The sequence below is a fragment of the Eptatretus burgeri genome, chromosome 17 (genome assembly GCF_056783735.1).
Source record: "Eptatretus burgeri isolate ZD-2024b chromosome 17, Ebu_testis_v1, whole genome shotgun sequence".
Taxonomy (NCBI): domain Eukaryota; kingdom Metazoa; phylum Chordata; class Myxini; order Myxiniformes; family Myxinidae; genus Eptatretus; species Eptatretus burgeri.
Window position 1 is genome coordinate 58884252 of NC_140977.1, and position 17032 is coordinate 58901283.

The window sequence follows — 17032 nt, forward strand, 5'->3', positions numbered from 1 at the left end:
CGTTCAACTCAAAGACTTGGAGAAGTGGCAGAGAAACCTCCTGCCTTCTCGACAGTTTAGGATACAGAGGAGAGGTTTGGTTGTCGGCACGAGCGCTGAGCGGAGCTCTGGAGGCTGATCGCAGCTCGCCGGTGTCTGGATTCTGCTCCCGGCTTGCTGGTGTCTGGATTCTGCTCGCCTCTCACTGGTGCCTGGTTCGAATCGGCTCGCCCAAACCACACGAGGTGGACAGGTCCGAGTGCAGGATCTGGTCTTCAGCTCGCCTTTCCCTCCGAGCTGGATGCCTCAATAAAGGCTGTGGTCACCGTTTCTTGTGTGTGTGTGTGTGTGTGTGTGTGTGTGTGTGTGTGTGTGTGCGTGTGCGTGTGCGTGTGCGTGTGCGTGTGTGTGTGTGTGTGTGTGTGTGTGTGTGTGTGTGTGTGTGTGCCCATCTGTAAGTAGAGATTGTTAAGTGCTTGCGCTTTGTCCATTGCATCTCTATATTTGGTTAACTCTGCCTTCTTGCGTGCCTCCCTGCCCCATTATAAATAAACCCTTGTGTTAAATGTATCAGTTCGTTTTTGTGTTTCTTTTATTGGTTTAGCACGGTGCGTGTTGGAGAATGAGCAAGGCCGTTGTTGCCGCCGTAAGGGGACATTTGGACCGACAGATCTCGGTGATCATCCGCTCGGGTCGCACACGGTTCGAGCACGCTAGCGGCTCGTTCCGTACGAGCACCGTCGAGGGTGAATTTCCCCGGTAGTTTGGATGACGTGGGTATTTAGGTAAATTGAAATTGGCAATCGACCCTACCCGACTTGGTCGACGTATTGGCGATCTTCGGTCCGATAAGGGACCCGTCGGCTCTGGAGTTATCCGGGGTGACGACCTATAAATTCCGGGTGTTTGGTGGAGCCGACTCCACTGCTCCATCTGGCGGTCGTGCTCGTCGCCGATACCTGGCCTGCAACATTATCACCGTGGTAACACCCGAGTATGCTGCATTACCTTTCCCGCCACCTTCTCTGCCCCTCACGCTGCTTTCACCTCCACCACCATACAACTCTCTGGAGGTTGATAAGAGTAAGGAGTGTCAAAGAACGGATAGGAGCTCCGGGCCGTATCACGCCGGATGTGTGAATGAGACCGTTTCCAGCCCCAGGAGCCTGGCAGGGTTTGGCTAGGACCACTGTGGCCCAATAGAGAAGCGGGATTCGGGTCGCCTTGGGTTGTCACCCCACCCTTCGCCTGGGGCTTATAAAAGGTGGATCGTGGAGCCTCCACCCTCTTCTTTGCCTCTCTGCTTCACCGCCTTCTTCACTGCTCTTCATCTGCCTGTCGCTGGATCTACCCTCGTGGTTGGTGTGCGACAGATGTTCTGGACCAGTGCGGAGCACACGTTTCCAATGAGCCCCGGCAAAGTGACAAAGCAGGAGATAACGTTCCAATTGTTGAGGTGGGAACGCTCAAGCGGAGCGTCCCACGGAGGTACACGCTACACTCACAGACCTATGCACGACTTGGCGAGGGATCTTTTACCTCACGCATCTTCTCTCCTCTCTCTTTCCACCTCTCTATCCCGTCCCCTTTGGACGCACAAAAGAGCATCCATTACAGATTTGCAATTGGTTTCCTCTGGCATGACACCGCACCCCCCCCCCCATATTGCACCACACCACACCCCCCACTCCTACACCTTAGACACCAGTATTTCGCTCTCCTACCTCCCCCAAAGTGTACTGGGTTGCGTTGGTCGGCCGACAGTGCCAGGTATTGTGAGGCTGTTAGCCAGAAGGAAAGAGAGCAGATGAGGACTATGTAATTGTGTGTGTGTGTGTGTGTGTGTGTGTGTGTGTGTGTGTGTGTGTGTGTGTCTCTGTGTGTGTGATGGCACCTGTCATAGCATAAGTTAAGATTGTAGAAGATATAACGGGATAAGTCTGCTCTGTGTCTGCTTTTGTAAATTGCTTGCCTTTTGCCGCACCCCACTAATTCCTTGCTATCCCTGCTGTGCATAATAATAAACCCTATTCACTGTGCCACATTCCTTTCCTCTCTTGATTGTAAAGAAATGCTTTGTGTAGAAATGTTCCCAGCTAGTTTTCGTCTTTTCCTTCATTGGTCCAGCATGGTCCGTATCCTTTCCTAGCCTAGCCGGGATGTTATCCCCCAACGATCTGTATTTCTAGCCGGTATGTCCTAAGGCAGTTGCGCTCGGCTGCATCTGATCCGGTAAGGTGATCCGGTTTGAACAAGGCGTACCGATGGAGTGTCCCCCGGTAATTAGGTCACCTAACCATGAGGTAAATGATATTCATCAGATGGAGCACCGTAAGTCACGTGGTCTATTTATTGGCATTAACGGTCGATTAGCGAACCACCACGTCATGAAGTTATTCGTGTGTGATGGCCTGCGATTCCGGAGAGTCTGGTGGGAACTCGAGGAACTACCCCCCTCATGATCTTCTCGCCCCCGACCCCGGGTCCACAACAGTCACACACGCACATGCACGCATTAGGCAGTGGGCATGTTTTTAATTCAAACCCGGAATTTATTTATTTATTTTTGGTGCGATCGAGGCAGTCAGTTGCTTCATACACTTCCCAATAACTGTGTAGCATTTTCTCGAGCAAGGGATTTTTCTGTTGAGGTTCCACAGGTCCTTCCCATTATTTCCAACTATTTTCTCTTCTACTACTCGATAAGGGACCAGAAACTCCGATCATTATAAATGTCTGTCTCAGGAGTTCCAGGAATCTCATGAGATTGTGAATAAAAATATGACCACTGGACCTGTTGCTTATCTGCGGCCTGGCCTAATGTTGTAACCCAAATTTGGTCACATTCTGACTGGTAGGTGTGGAGAAGATTTTTGAAAGGATTTACGTGATTTTCCCCCAAAATTTACTGTCTGCCATTTTGACGCTTTCGGTCAGCTGATCGGCATGACTTCCACAATTTAACATCCCTACCTCGACCTATTGTTGTAACCCAAATTTAGCATCATTCTGATGGGTGGGTGTGGAGAAGGTTATTTATTTATTTATTTGTTTATGGTTAAAGTAATTTACGTGACTACTATTTTGACACACTTCCGGTCAAGTGATCAGCATGGCCTCCGCAATTTAACATCACAACCCTGTCCTAATGTAACCCAAATTTGGTAGCATTCTGGCTGGTGGGTCTGGAGAAGAAGATTTTTGATGCTATTTACTAAATCAGCCATTTTGACCTACTTAAAATCACATGACCAGAACGAGCTTTGTAATTCCCGTTAGTCAGGAGCAGAACGTTTCTGCCAAATTTCAGCCAGATCAGCCGAGAGGTTTGGCCAGAGAAGTCGAAATAGGTGATGGAATGATTGTTTGCGATGACAATACCTTCCTCTGGAATTTCAATTCCAGATAAGCTAAAAATCTGTTATTTACTTTTAACGATGTGGAGATATGCATCAGGAAGAAGTTATTGCAGTCGGTTTTGCATTTACATCTGGTGCTGGTGGCCAATCCGTTGTTCGTGGCTTGACATGATCATTCACTCGAAGCCGTCTCCACTCTTGCGGATCCTAATTGTCGGATTTCCCCATCCTCCACGCTTGGGAATACACATCAGAACTGTGATAGCTGGTAGCCACTGCTGTGGAGGGAAAACTGTATGTCTACAGTAGTGATACTTGTGGACACCTTCTCACAAAATCACCTCTAAAGCAATGCATCCCAGCTCTCAAAAAGATGACCAACATACAAACGAGTGAGAACCTTGTCATCAGCAGGGTGGATGTCATCCTTGTTAGCTTCACTGGAGAACACTTCAGCTTGCTTCTTGAAATCGGGCTCACTTCCCAACTTGCAGAGAGCCGTTCCCTTCCTCATATTAAACCAGCGTGGTGTGGTATTGCATGCCCGAATGACAACCAGTTGCACATCTCTCGAACCAACGCATTGTGCATCCAATTAATGTTACAAATCCGTACCTTATTTATGGTCTGTCTTCCTTCTGACCTGAAAAATAGGGCAAATGAGCTGGGATCTGTATGATGGCACAAGAGCACCAAAAGATCCATACATTCTCCTGTGACAGTTGTGGTACATTTGGAAGCAGAATAGAATGCAGTCTGTGCAATGAGTTGCCATCGCCTTCTGAATGGTTGTAAACCCCTTCCCTTCAGCTTCTCACTGTGAATGAGGATGATATTTGGTTTGTTTGTACTGTTGGCCAATAAATGATCTTTCTTTGTCTTGATGGGCATGCCTCTAACAAAGTTCACTGGGGAGTCTACAAAAGCTTTTGATCACAAAATCTGCATGATATATTTTGTAGATGGTCCTGCACCGTATCCATCAAAAGTAATGGTGGGGCTGCTGCACTTACGGTGAACCTCATTCACTAGCTGTTGCAAATGCAGTCAAATGTTACGCAGCGTTTCCATGGCCGTTGTTGAACAAGTGATCCTCCATCAACCACGTGACGCATTTCTTTGGTGCAGGGATCTCGGTCACTCGCTCCTACATTCCAAATTGAATCATCAGCCATTCATGGATCGTTTGCCTCTCGGACAAGTCCATTGAGATCGATCGAAGATGATGGATGCCTGCAGAGCTCAAATTTGTACATTTCTTCAACATTTTCGGTAACATTGCCTGCAACCGTTGGCAAACGTTGAAAGAGCAACTCGGAATTCATGGATAGACACACCAAGTTTTGCAGAAACCTTGTTGCTCATTGAGACTTCCTGATTCTTCTTCATGGACATTGCTCCCCACCATAGATTTAAGGATGTCGTTTACCACTTTGTTTCCTTTTGAGCACAGTGTCGTCAGCTGTAACACCACTGGCAATGTTATGCAGACACAGATCCATTACAAACTAATTTCATTCCTGAAGGAACCTAAGGAGGGCCAGGTTGTCGTCATCTCTCGTCTTCCTTTGTTCCATCTTTATCAGGTAATTTGTATCTGAGATTCTGCATGGCACCATTTACAGTATATCAGCACATTTTGGCATGGACAGCAGCAATTGTGTGTGCATTGTGACCTGACCGTTTCAGCCCACCTGTTATTTTGTGACTCAACACCTGTTCAATCACCAAATCTGATGACAGCCCAACTCGCTAACGATCACTGCACATTCTTATTTGAACAATTCATTGCTTCGATATAATATTTATTGAGCTACATTGGCAGAAAATATGGCATTGTGTTGCCATCTTGGATTTTTGCAGTTTAGCTCTTGTGCCACACCGACATTTATCTACATTTGAAATTGTATGGTTCGGTTGGGGTTAGTGGTAATTTCCAAGAAACCTCATTCATTTTGCGATTTGTTCTGGGTTTGCCAATTATTATTTTTTTTCGCGAGATTAACGGACAAACTAATACTGTTAAGGATTTGGAAGCCATTTGCACACAAACGGACAGCAGTCCCCAAGTTCAGTTATGTCGATAAGTATGTGTTATAGTTAGGGTCCCATCCCCTATGTCTAACGGGAATTACATGTGTGTGCTGCGAAGTTTCTTTATAGTTAGTTTTTTTTTTTTTTAAACAAATCCCCTTCACTTCTTCAAACCACCGACTCCATTGCCCACGTGTTTTTTGCTGAAGGCGTGGGCGGAGCCTCCATCGCTTCAGATCGAGGCTTCGCTCCGAGGAAGGGCATGGAGCGTTTCCTCCAGCCAATTGTCGAAGGGCGAGCAGGGCCAAGGCGCTCCGGCCAATGGGAGGCCAGCGCGCCGAAAGCTACTACAGAGCCTCTTCGAGGGGGGGGGGCTCTGAGACGCCCCGACACACCCTCCGAGACGCCCTGTCCAATCAGGAGGCTCATGACCTGAGGGCCGGCTCCGTCCCTGCCAGATGAAGGGTTCGCCTCATCAAGGAGAGTAGAGTGGTTGTCAAGACCAGAGTACTGCAGTCATCGTGGCGATTGGCTTGGTCTTGGTCGTGGTGGCTTGGTCTCGGTTGTGGTTTGCGGTCCTTTGCGGTGGCTTCTCGTGGTGGTGGTGGTGACCGAGCAGCCAGGGTCGTGGGCCCGTGGACTTCGGGTCGTGGGTTCGAGACCCACCATGGTGGGTTGGAGTCTGGTGTGACCGCACGAGGCGGAGAGGTACCCGACAAGGCTCTGGTCCCCAACTCGCCTTTCCCTCCTGGTCTGAAGGACCGAATAAAGACCCCATGGGGTCCATTTCGTGTGTGCGTGCGTGCGTGCATGTGTGGTGCTAGTCTGTTAGGTGGAATTGTTTAAGTGTTTTCTTTTTGTACATTATTTGCATTACTTATTCGGTTTTAACTCTGCTCTTTGTGCTCCCCTGCCCCATGATAAATAAACCCCCCAATTGTTCAATGTACCAGTTCGTTGTCTGTCACTTTCTTTCATTGACCCAGCACGGTACGTATTGAGAATTAGGGAGGCCGTGTGCCGTAAGTTGTCGTTTGGACCGACGGACTTTGGTAATTCCGCTCGGTTACACCGGACCGAGGTCGCTAGAGCGACCCGGTTCGACAGGGTCCGTCGAGGGTGTGACTTCCCCGGTAATTTGACGACGTGGGTATTTGGGTATATTGAAATTAGGCAATTAACCCTACCCCACGCCGTCAAAATATCGGCGACCATGGTCCGCTAAGGGACCCGTGACCTTTCGGACTTATCCGAGTCACGACATAAATTCCGGGGTGTTCGGTGGAGACGACCCTACTGCTCCCCCTGGTGGTCGTTTATCGCTGCCGAACCCTGGCCTACAACAATACTTTCTAGGTCAGCTCGAAAGTTTAAATTTTGTAAACTGATGTAAATCGAAGCAATGGTTCTCGGGAAAAGTCTCAAAACTGTCCATAAACTAAAATATCCTGGAATGAAACTGATCGGTGGAGCCTTGGTCAGGAGAGGTGTGGGGCATGGACTGACCTTCAGCTGGGAGATGGGTGGACATTAGAATGTGCATCAAGAAAGAGCTCCCGCTTCTTACTCGTTCTCCATTTCATTTAATAGTGCGGGCACGTACATGCGTGCCCATATGTGTGTTCCGTACGTGCATGGCCGTACGTGGTAAAAAAATTAAAAAAAGAACAATTGTGACGTCACAGCACAGTGTCCTGTCATTGGTTTTGTAAATAAATGGCCATAACTTGGGAACCACTTGGCCGATTAATATCAAATCTTGAAAAGGCACAAACTCAGGTCCCCAGCAATATACCTGGCAAGTTTCAATTAGATCGGACCAGTGGTTGTCTAGAAACAGCGGTCACAGACAGACAGACAGACAGACGCACAGAAATTTCTGGAATTATCGATAGATAGATTTATTTACATTTTTACAGAATGCAAGAACAATCCACCATTATTTTTTTTAATCAAATTCTGTTCCAGGAACAAGCTTGTGGTGGGGGGTTGCAGGAACCTCGAACCGAGATCCTTGGTTTGACTTGAACGTGGAGAGAAGAGAAACCGTAAGATCGAAAGGTAAACTGCTACCTGTACAACTGTTTACATCCTCGCACTCACAAGTACTCTTCTCTTGCCATCACTGATCCAGTTTGCGATGCAGTTAGCTACCTGATCAGCCACTCCAAAAGCCCTCACCTTAGTGGACAACTTCTTATGTGGTACCTTATCAAATACATTTTGAAAGTTGGGATATGCACCAGCCACTGCTCTTCCCTCATCCACCCAATCAGAAACTGCTGCATAAAATCTCCAATTTTTTCAACAAGATCTTCTTTAGTGCAAAAACGGCTAATGTGTAACGAACGGTGTCAGATGGAATATTTAATTTTTATAATTTTTGGGGTGGATCATATCTGTGAGTCAAAAAAAGGGGGGAGGTGAGGGAGGTGGTGAAGTGTGGATGAGAATGGTACCTGTATATACGAAGCATAAGGAATGCCATTTTACAATTTATTTATTGTTTTAATCTTTCATTTTGAGTGGCAGGGCTTGTGGCATGGAATTGTGGTGTAATTATTTTTTGATTTGACCATCATTTTGTGGAACATTTATCATAACAAGACTCTGCTGTACATATATCATGTGATATGTGTTGCACAAACTGTTCAATGGTGTTCCTAAATACCGTATACGGTTTGGAAGGTACACCGAGTGCGTGGCCTGAGATTAATGTCCGTTGAAGTGATGTCCGTCACCTCCTTTATCTATTTGCTAATGAATCCACTCTCTGCTGTGACATCCCTCATCCTTCAGACAGGCAGGCTGTGGCCTCTTCCCTCTATTCAGACCTTGATAGAATCACAATCTGGTCAAACACTTGGAATATGTCTTTCAATCCTGACAAATCTCCCACTCCCACATTCTCACTGGACTATTTATTTTGTTCTGTTGTGTCCTGATTCATTCAGTGTTGCAGCTCTTCCACAAGCGTCGACTCTGTGTACAAAAAAATAAAACTTGAGATTCTGTGGTTTGAAGAATTGAGCAAATGAGAAATGTTTTTTTTTTGTTTGTTTTTTAACATTCTTTGTGAAACCTTTTTGAAGTTAAAATGAAGCCACCTGTATTTAGCTTTGATGTACTTGTGATTACCTATGTTGCTCATTTTAGAACCAAAAGTCATGGTTGAAATTGAACCATTCTAGCATTTTTGTACTTTGGTGAAAACACTTATAAGGGTTGTATGTTTTTATTCATCCATCTTTTAATTCTTCCACCTCTGTCTCGCTTATCATCGGTATGACGGCATTCTCTTTAATCCGCTACATTCAAATTTACTTGGCTTTGTTCGATATAGAAAGCACAGCAGTGAACATAAAAGGTAATCAACTACCATTGGAATCAATTTGTGTGTGATATATATATATATATATATATATATATATATATATATATATATATATATATATATATATATATATATATATATGTATATAATTTCGCAAAAACTTAAGCATTACATTCAATCTGTTATCCATTCAACATGAGGACACATTATGGATGCCACTGACTTGCTCCTCTTTACCATAAACCTTTTGCAATGTGCAAAAGGGCACTGTAAATAATGAGGCCCTGCACACACATGTGTAAAGCCTTCAGGCTCGATGGGTTCCCATAAAGTCCAGCTGTGCTGCTTGTTGTTGGTGTGGGGGTGGTGGTGGGGGTAGTGGTGGTAGTGGTGGTGGGGGGTAGTGGTGGTGGGTAGTGGTGGTAGTGGTGGTGGTGGGGGTAATGGTGGTGGTGGGGGTAGTGGGGGTGGGGGTAGTAGTGGTGGTGGGGGTAGTGGTGTTGGTGGTAGTGGTGGTAGTGGTGGGGTTGGTGGTGGTGGGGTTGGTGGTGGTGGGGGTAGTGGTGGGGGTGGTGGTGGTGGTTGTTGAAGAACAAGGATCTGCAAAAACGATAACAGGGAAATTCGTTGTTTTTTTTTTATTTTTTTTTTAAAGTCTTATTGCAGTTAAAGATAAGTCGAGGTGTTTCCAACGCATATATGTTTCCCAAATGAGTGCATGCCAGGTGATCCAGTTGATGAGCAGATGTTTGAGGATAAAATTGCAGTACAGTTCACACAAAAGATAGTTACAAGTCTAACAACAGCTCTCCCTTTGTTAACATCAGCTGTTATTCCTGTTCTCATGTTCCTGTTATATTCAGGAATTACATATGTGTGTGTGTGTATATATATATATATATATATATATATATATATATATATATATATATATATATATATATATATATATATATATATATATATATATATATATATATACATGTGTGTGTGTACGTACGAGCACTTAACCCACCCTTCTGTGGATGGAGCTTGTGAATTATTTCGTAAATATAGATGCTTTAAATATAACCTGATGGATGTTTGTGTGGTGTAATCTACTGCATTATATTCCATGACGACGATAAACTTTTCTTGCTTCATTAATATGCATGAATCCCAGGGAATCCCAGGAAGGTGCTCTTCTGAAACGCCCAATTAAAACGGGAGAGTGATACCAACCCTCTCCCTGTGGTAAAGTGCTTGCACCGTGTCTCGAGAGCAGCGCAACATTACAAGCCATCTTCACAGCTGACTTGAAAATACCCTCTGCCACCATCACCACCACCACTGGGTGGTGCTATACACTATGCATCGCAGTTGAATTGAAATTCCAACCTACCTTGTTTTTCATTTTTATGATATTACGAGCAAATACAACCTGTCACTTCACTGACTGTGATGAAAATGGGGAAGGGGTTGGGAGAGGCAGGGAGCAAGAGGGGTAGGTGGGAGAGGGATGGGGAAAGAGGGGGGATTCCGGCAGATGTGACGCCAAGTTTAATGTCCATCCGAGAGAAGGCGTACACATTAATGACTCGCTCTGCTTGTGAAATACTAGGATGAGTTTTTATAGCTGATTCAGGATTCAAACCCAGGCGAGACAGCTTAGAGTGAGCGTGCTTACCTCTCGGCTATCCTGCTGTGATCTGGCGATTCATTGCTTTATGAAAACTGAATTGATCCGAGCAGCAGTTACAACTGCTTTAAAAAAAGAAAAGAAAAAAAAAGCTTTAATTTGTCCATTTCACACATTCTTTGACAGCTCTTCCTCTCTTCTACCTCCCGAGAGTTGCATGGTGGTTGAGGGGGTTTGGCAGGAGGCTTGCATGAGGGGAGGGCAGGGCAGGGCAAGGCAAGGCAGTGAGAGGGGAGGGAGGGCAGGGCAAGGCAAGGCAGCATGAGGGGAGGGGAGGGCAGGGCAAGGCAGCATGAGGGGAGGGGAGGGCAGGGCAAGGCAGCATGAGGGGAGGGGAGGGCAGGGCAAGGCAAGGCAGCATGAGGGGAGGGGACGGCAAGGCAAGGCAACGCGAGGGGAGGGGACGGCAGGGCAAGCTAGCACCAGGGGAGGGTCTGTCTGGACATAACCACCGTCCAGACACGCTTGGAGATAGCCACCATTTGGACGTGTGGAGATAACCATGATCTGGTTATCCTTAGTCTTCTAAGTCTTCAGCTCCTTAGTGCTTCCAGTCTTGCTCTATGTATGTGAGACTTGGACTCTGACCAGGGATTTGAGATGGCGACTTAATTCCTTTGGTACCAGGTCTCTTTGGCGAATCCTTAGGTTTCATTGGTCGGACTTTGTGTCCAACGAGCGGTTGCTGAGAGAGACTCAAATGAGATTTGTTACCTGCATATTCCCTGAGCTGTATGGACATGTTGCTCGTTTTCCCGATGCTGATCCTGCTCACCAGATTCTTTCAGTGAGGGAGCCTCATGAGTGGAGGCGGCCAATAGGCCGACCACATGCCTCGTGCTTGTAGCAGGTTGATCAGCATCTCATGGAGATGGGGATGGGTCAGGCATCTACCTGGGGGATGGCCAGACGGATGCCCCTTGAGTACCAGCAGAAAGTGGAAGCAGTGGTGCGTTGCTCTGGTGCATGCTGCCATACCTGAGCTGACCTGACCTGACCACTTGTTTTTTGTTTTTTTGTTGGGTTTTTTCTCCAATACACTTTACATCTCAGTTGTAGTTCTATTTACTGTGGTGTGTGTGCACAAGCTCTGTGGGACCATGTAGTGCAAGACCATGCAGTGTCTGAATGCTCTGGGATGACCATATGTGGGACCATGTGTTGTGTGTGTATGTCTGTGGGATGGTGTGTGTGCAGGTTAAAGCTTGTGATTCAATAAAGATAAGAAAACTACTTGCATGATTCGTTGCTCAGAACCAGGTGCAGTTGTGTGGTGAAGGGAAACGGTCCATCTCCACAGTTGTTATTGGGGTCGTCATATTCAATTGACTCTATCATGCTTCCTGCGTAGCTTTGGTCTTTGATCCAACAGGCCTGAACATGAGTGGAGGAAATTGCAACACACATGCATTTTTCATTTTGATTAATTGAAATATGATTGATATGAAATCAACGAAATTTTTAAATGTAAGGCTCATCACAATGCATTTTTCTAATTGCAAATGGAAAATTGATTACCACTGTGCAGTGTTTTGTCTTCCCATTTTGTTTCACTCACAATGCACTGATCCAAGATTTTTCCAAAGCCCCAACCATCTCAGTTGTGGTCCACAATTGGTGGCCTCTGACAGTTTAACATTGGATAGCTTGTCCAAAATATCAAATATCAAAGCTTTTTGACAAAAGGTTTTATAAAAACTCATCAGAATCTCCCTCTTGTTTCCTTTCCATTCGTCCTTCCATAATCTGCTTAATAATCTTCCGCTCACACAATTTCTCATCTCTGTTTCTTCCTGGTAGTCTTCATTAGAACTCTTTGTTCAACAAACGCCGTGTTACTGCGTTGCTCTACCCAGTTTATTTTTCTCCATTCGTTGCCAAATACTTGTTGTAAAGTTTTTCCAAACATTTATCTTCCTTCCTTAATGTTGAAATGTCCCTGACCCACATCACCATACTCCACACCAATCTAAACTAACCATCTTGAATAAGCCACAATAACCCCACCCTCACCACTGCCTGTGCTCGCTCCACCCTCACCGCTGACTGCATACATTGAGGGAGTTGATGTTAAATTTCCATTGTTAAGTTTCTAGGACCTAACCAGCTGTGCAGATTTTATTTTTAGAGTGTTTGATATACGAATACTGAATACAAACTCGGCCCGTTGTAATCTTGTGCTTATGTAATTGTATGACTGCTGCCTGGTTGTTGTCCACCTCTTCCTCCCTTTCTTGGAGGCACTCCATATGCCTGGTGTTGGCTTAATGGTTAGGGTGGTGGGCTTTGGATCCGAGGGTTCTGAGTTCAAATCCTGCTCAGCTGTTGAATTAATACCAGGTGGGGTTAACTCGACCTGCCATCCTTCCAAGGTTGGCAAAATGAGTGCCAGCAAGCTGGTATACTGTGTCGGAGTGGCGACCCGTCCAAGATTGTGCCCAATAGCCAAGGAGACTGCTTAGGCAGCACCAACGCTCTGCACAGAGTATGGTCCCAATCTCCAATTTCCTCCTCCCTTCTCTTTCAAACAGTCATCAGCTGTTGATGTTGTTTTTCTCTCCACTAAAGAATACTCATGAGCTCAATTTGCCAAATGGCTCTGTTCTACATCCAAGTATTCTGGTTTTTTTTGCAAAAAAAGATTTAAAGCAGAAGTACAGCAGATAGGTCCAACAAACCTGCAATCTGAATTTTGTTCCTGTTCAAAGTCAGTAAATCCACCATTGTAAACTCGGTGGGTAAATCTTCAGACTTTGTGCGTTACCATGTGGGTTTGACTTGCTGTGGGATTTCCGCATTCCCACTCATGATGATCATAGGGAGATGTCAGGACAGTGAGTGTCTCAGCCGATGTAATGCTGAACAAGTGATGCATTTGGCTTTGTTGAGGATGGAACGTGACTATGGCGATCATGCCCAAGCTAAGTTATTTTCTTGGTAGAATTAATGTTGTGAAGATGTGTATGTTGAATACACGTACACTTGGAATGATGTGTCCCTGTTTTTATATGGAGTAGGTATCCCAGTATTTTACATACCTTCTCTGTGATACTTTCTTCATCATCGTAGGATATCCACGTATCATGTTCATAAATATAAGGGGAACTTTGATTCCCAATGCGAACCTTGGTCCACGTCTTGTTCATGGTACAGATCTGTTTAGAGAGGTTAAAAAAAAATATATATATAAAAACGTTTATTTGGTCATTTTTGAGATTTCATTCCGAAAACATCGATGTCAATTATGATTTCATCTCACCCCTCTCCCCCCTCCTTTCCCCTTTTTAAAAAAAATTGAATTATGACTCGCATTAATGCTCAAACAGTAACCTCATGTGAGGAAAACTCCATTATGAGGATTGGATTGCAAGCAGCCAAGAAAGATCCAATATCAGAAATAGATTGCAAATAAAATATAAAAACCGTAAACACTCACTCGTGATCATTTCCACCACCAGGATTTGATATCGCAGACTTGCGATCATTCCTTGATTAAGGTGATTTTTATTTATTTATTTTTTATTGCCCGTTATGACATTTGAGCAGAACCCCAACACGTGGACTTTAAATCGCATTCACGTCATACCTGGAAATTGTTCACAAGTTCAGATGAGATCGCTGGGGCATTCAATTCAGGATGAGTTTCATATATTTGGTATTGTCGACCTTTGGTGGTAAAACCAACCACAAGCTTATCAGCTGGCACACCTCGTACTATCAACCAATCGGTAGCAGTGTCTTTCTGTGATACGCACATGGGGTAACACAAACGGTGAAACACTAATGTTGGAATAATTGTATGTGCAAGGCATAATAGTGTGTACAGAGTAAAACATTAGCACATGTGAACACTTAAATATCCTGTTTCCTCCAAAAGTGGTGCAATCGCTTCTCAGAAAAAACAATTGATAATGAGGACTTGACAGAAAAAAACAATTTAAATAACACACACACACACACACACACACACACACACACACACACACACACACACACACACACACACACACACACACACACACACACACACACACACACACACACACACACACACACACACACACACACACACACCTTCAATTTCCAAAAAACAGGTGTTAATAGAAGATACCGCATAAGAAAATGAAACGGCAACAAATACAGCCCCAACTATTGCAAAAAAAGACGACTAGAGGGGGAGCACTCGGGAGAGTGCAAAACCTCCGCCGCCAATACTGCTGGGCCACTCAAGTGAACCTTATATCTTATTCATTAAATATGATGTCAACAGTGCTGAGTTATAGTTCTTTTCTCCAACATTTTTTTTTTGTGGGGGGGGTGGGAGGGGGGTTGAAATCACTTAAAACATGTAAAAATGCAAAAAAAAAAAAATCGAAATTTTGTTGAAAAAAAAGTTGCAAAAATTTTTTTTCTCAAACAATTTTTTTTTGGGGCGGTTGGAAATCACTTAATACATATTGAAATACAAAAAAATGTTTCTTTTTGGGGGGGGGAGGGTGTTTGGAAATTACTTAAAACATGTAAAAATGGCAAAAAAAAAAATTTTTCTCAAACAATTTTTTTAGGGGGGTGGAAATCACTTAAAATATGTAGAAATGCAAAAAAAAATTCTCAAACAATTTTTTTGGGGGGGTAACAATTCTTTTTTGGGGGGGGGGGTTGGAAATCACTTAAAACATGTAGAAAAGAAAAAAATTCTCTTTTTTGTGGGGGGTAATTTTTTATGGGGGTGGTTGGAAATCACTTAAAACGTGTAGAAATAAAAAAAAATTTCTCTAACAATTTTTTTGGGGGGTAACAATTCTTTTTTGGGGGGGTTGGAAATCACTTAAAACATGTAGAAAAAAAAAAAAGATTCTCTATTTTTGGGGGGGGTAAAAAAAATTGGGGGGGGGGGTTGGAAATCACTTAAAACGTAGAAATAAATAAAAAAAAATTTTCTCCAACAATTTTTTTTTTGGGGGGGGGGGACGAAGTCCAAAATTTAATGGCATGATCCTTGGACCATCCCTTACCCCCCACCAAGTTTCGTCGAAATCCGTCGAGGAGTTTTTCCGTAATACTGTTAACAAACAAATAAACCAATGTCACCCGCAGGGTGACCCGTATCTTGCCAAAAGGTGACCACGTGTGACTTCTTTAAGGTCACACTGAGGTGAACAGAGCTGCTATCCACCAGGAGCGACTCCTTGAGGAATATCTGCCGACGAGAGATTCCGATGAGAATAGTTCTACAGAGTGACCATGAAAAATATGCTTTTGCCTCATAACGTCACCAAATGACGTCATAATGTCTCAAGCTTGACATATATAGAAAGCACTCATCGAGGTGTTCAATTTGAGGTACTACACGATATGGTTCCTAAAACTTGAAAATTTGACCTTGGGGTCAAATATGTTTGACCTCAGGCGCTAACAATGAAGGTCAAGGCCAATCGCCACCAAAAATTAATCAGCTGAGCGCCAGACCATGAACTATATTCCCATGAAGTTTGAAGACGATCCGATCAAAATTACTCAAAAAATAAGGGTTTCGTCGACTCCCCTGATTTGCGCCAAAGTGACCTTGACCTTTGACCTTGACCTTCAAAATTTTATGTGCTGAAAGGGACCTCTATAGGCCTCTGATATGCGAAGTTACAAACATTTCCAATGACAACTGTGCTCTGCAGAGTGATTTATACGTGATTACAGACCACAAAAAAAAAAAAACATATGAAGCTCAAGGCCAATCGCCACCAAAAATTAATCAGCTGAGCGCCAGACCATGAACTATATTCCCATGAAGTTTGAAGACGATCCGATCAAAATTACTCAAAAAATAAGGGTTTCGTCGACTCCCCTGATTTGTGCCAAAGTGACCTTGACCTTTGACCTTGACTTTCAAAATTTTGTGCACTGAAAGGGACCTCTATAGGCCTCTGATATGCGAAGTTACAAAAATTTCCGATGATAACTGTGCTCTGCAGAATTTTTTATACGTGATTACAGACAAACAAACAAAAAAAAAACAAAAAGAAAAAAACATACAAGCTGACTAACATATCTTGCAAAAACTTCGTTTTGGCAAGAGAATAAATCAATGTCACCCGCAGGGTGACCCGTATCTTGCCAAAAGGTGACCACGTGTGACTTCTTTAAGGTCACACTGAGGTGAACAGAGCTGCTATCCACCAGGAGCGACTCCTTGAGGAATATCTGCCTACAAGAGATTCCGATGAGAATCGTTCTACAGAGTAACCATGAAAAATATGTTTGCCTCATAACGTCACCAAATGACGTCATGATGTCTCAATCTTGACATATCTAGAAAGCACTCATCGAGGTGTTCAATTTGAGGTACTACAGGATATGGTTCCTAAAACTTGAAAATTTGACCTTGGGGTCAAATATGTTTGACCTCAGGCGCTAACCATGAAGGTCAAGACCAATCGCCACCAAAAATTAATCAGCTGAGCGCCAGACCATATACTGCATTCCCATAAAGTTTGGAGACGATTCTATTAAAATTACTCAAAAAATAAGGGTTTCGTCAACTCCCCTGATTTGCGACAGTGACCTTGACCTTTGACCTTGACCTTCAAAATTTTGTGCGCTGAAAGGGACCTCTATAGGCCTCTGATATGCGAAGTTACAAAAATTTCCAAT

General features: G+C 44.2%; 2 protein-coding genes across 3 annotated transcripts in view; one reads left to right on the forward strand and one right to left on the reverse strand.

Annotated features, from left to right (window-relative positions):
- The window catches only part of LOC147010243 (protein Dr1-like), a 182388-nt gene that overhangs the window by 32910 nt on the left and 132446 nt on the right, over positions 1-17032 (forward strand). Inside the window, exon 2 of one of the 2 annotated variants that reach the window (XM_085862331.1) lies at positions 7341-7433. The gene's annotated coding sequence lies outside the window, so the exon portion shown is untranslated. Of the gene's footprint in view, positions 1-7148; positions 7434-17032 lie in introns of those variants that run through there. The other variant, XM_085862335.1, reaches the window with a different exon arrangement.
- The window catches only part of LOC147010244 (chitinase-3-like protein 1), a 48232-nt gene continuing 40007 nt past the window's right edge, over positions 8808-17032 (reverse strand). The window contains exons 8-12 of the mRNA XM_085862329.1: positions 13971-14126; positions 13423-13539; positions 11623-11758; positions 9251-9306; positions 8808-9068 (exon numbers count right to left, since the gene is read on the reverse strand). Of these exons, the coding sequence (XP_085718455.1) occupies positions 8940-9068; positions 9251-9306; positions 11623-11758; positions 13423-13539; positions 13971-14126 (594 nt within the window). The 3' untranslated portion in view covers positions 8808-8939. The remainder of the gene's footprint in view (positions 9069-9250; positions 9307-11622; positions 11759-13422; positions 13540-13970; positions 14127-17032) is intronic.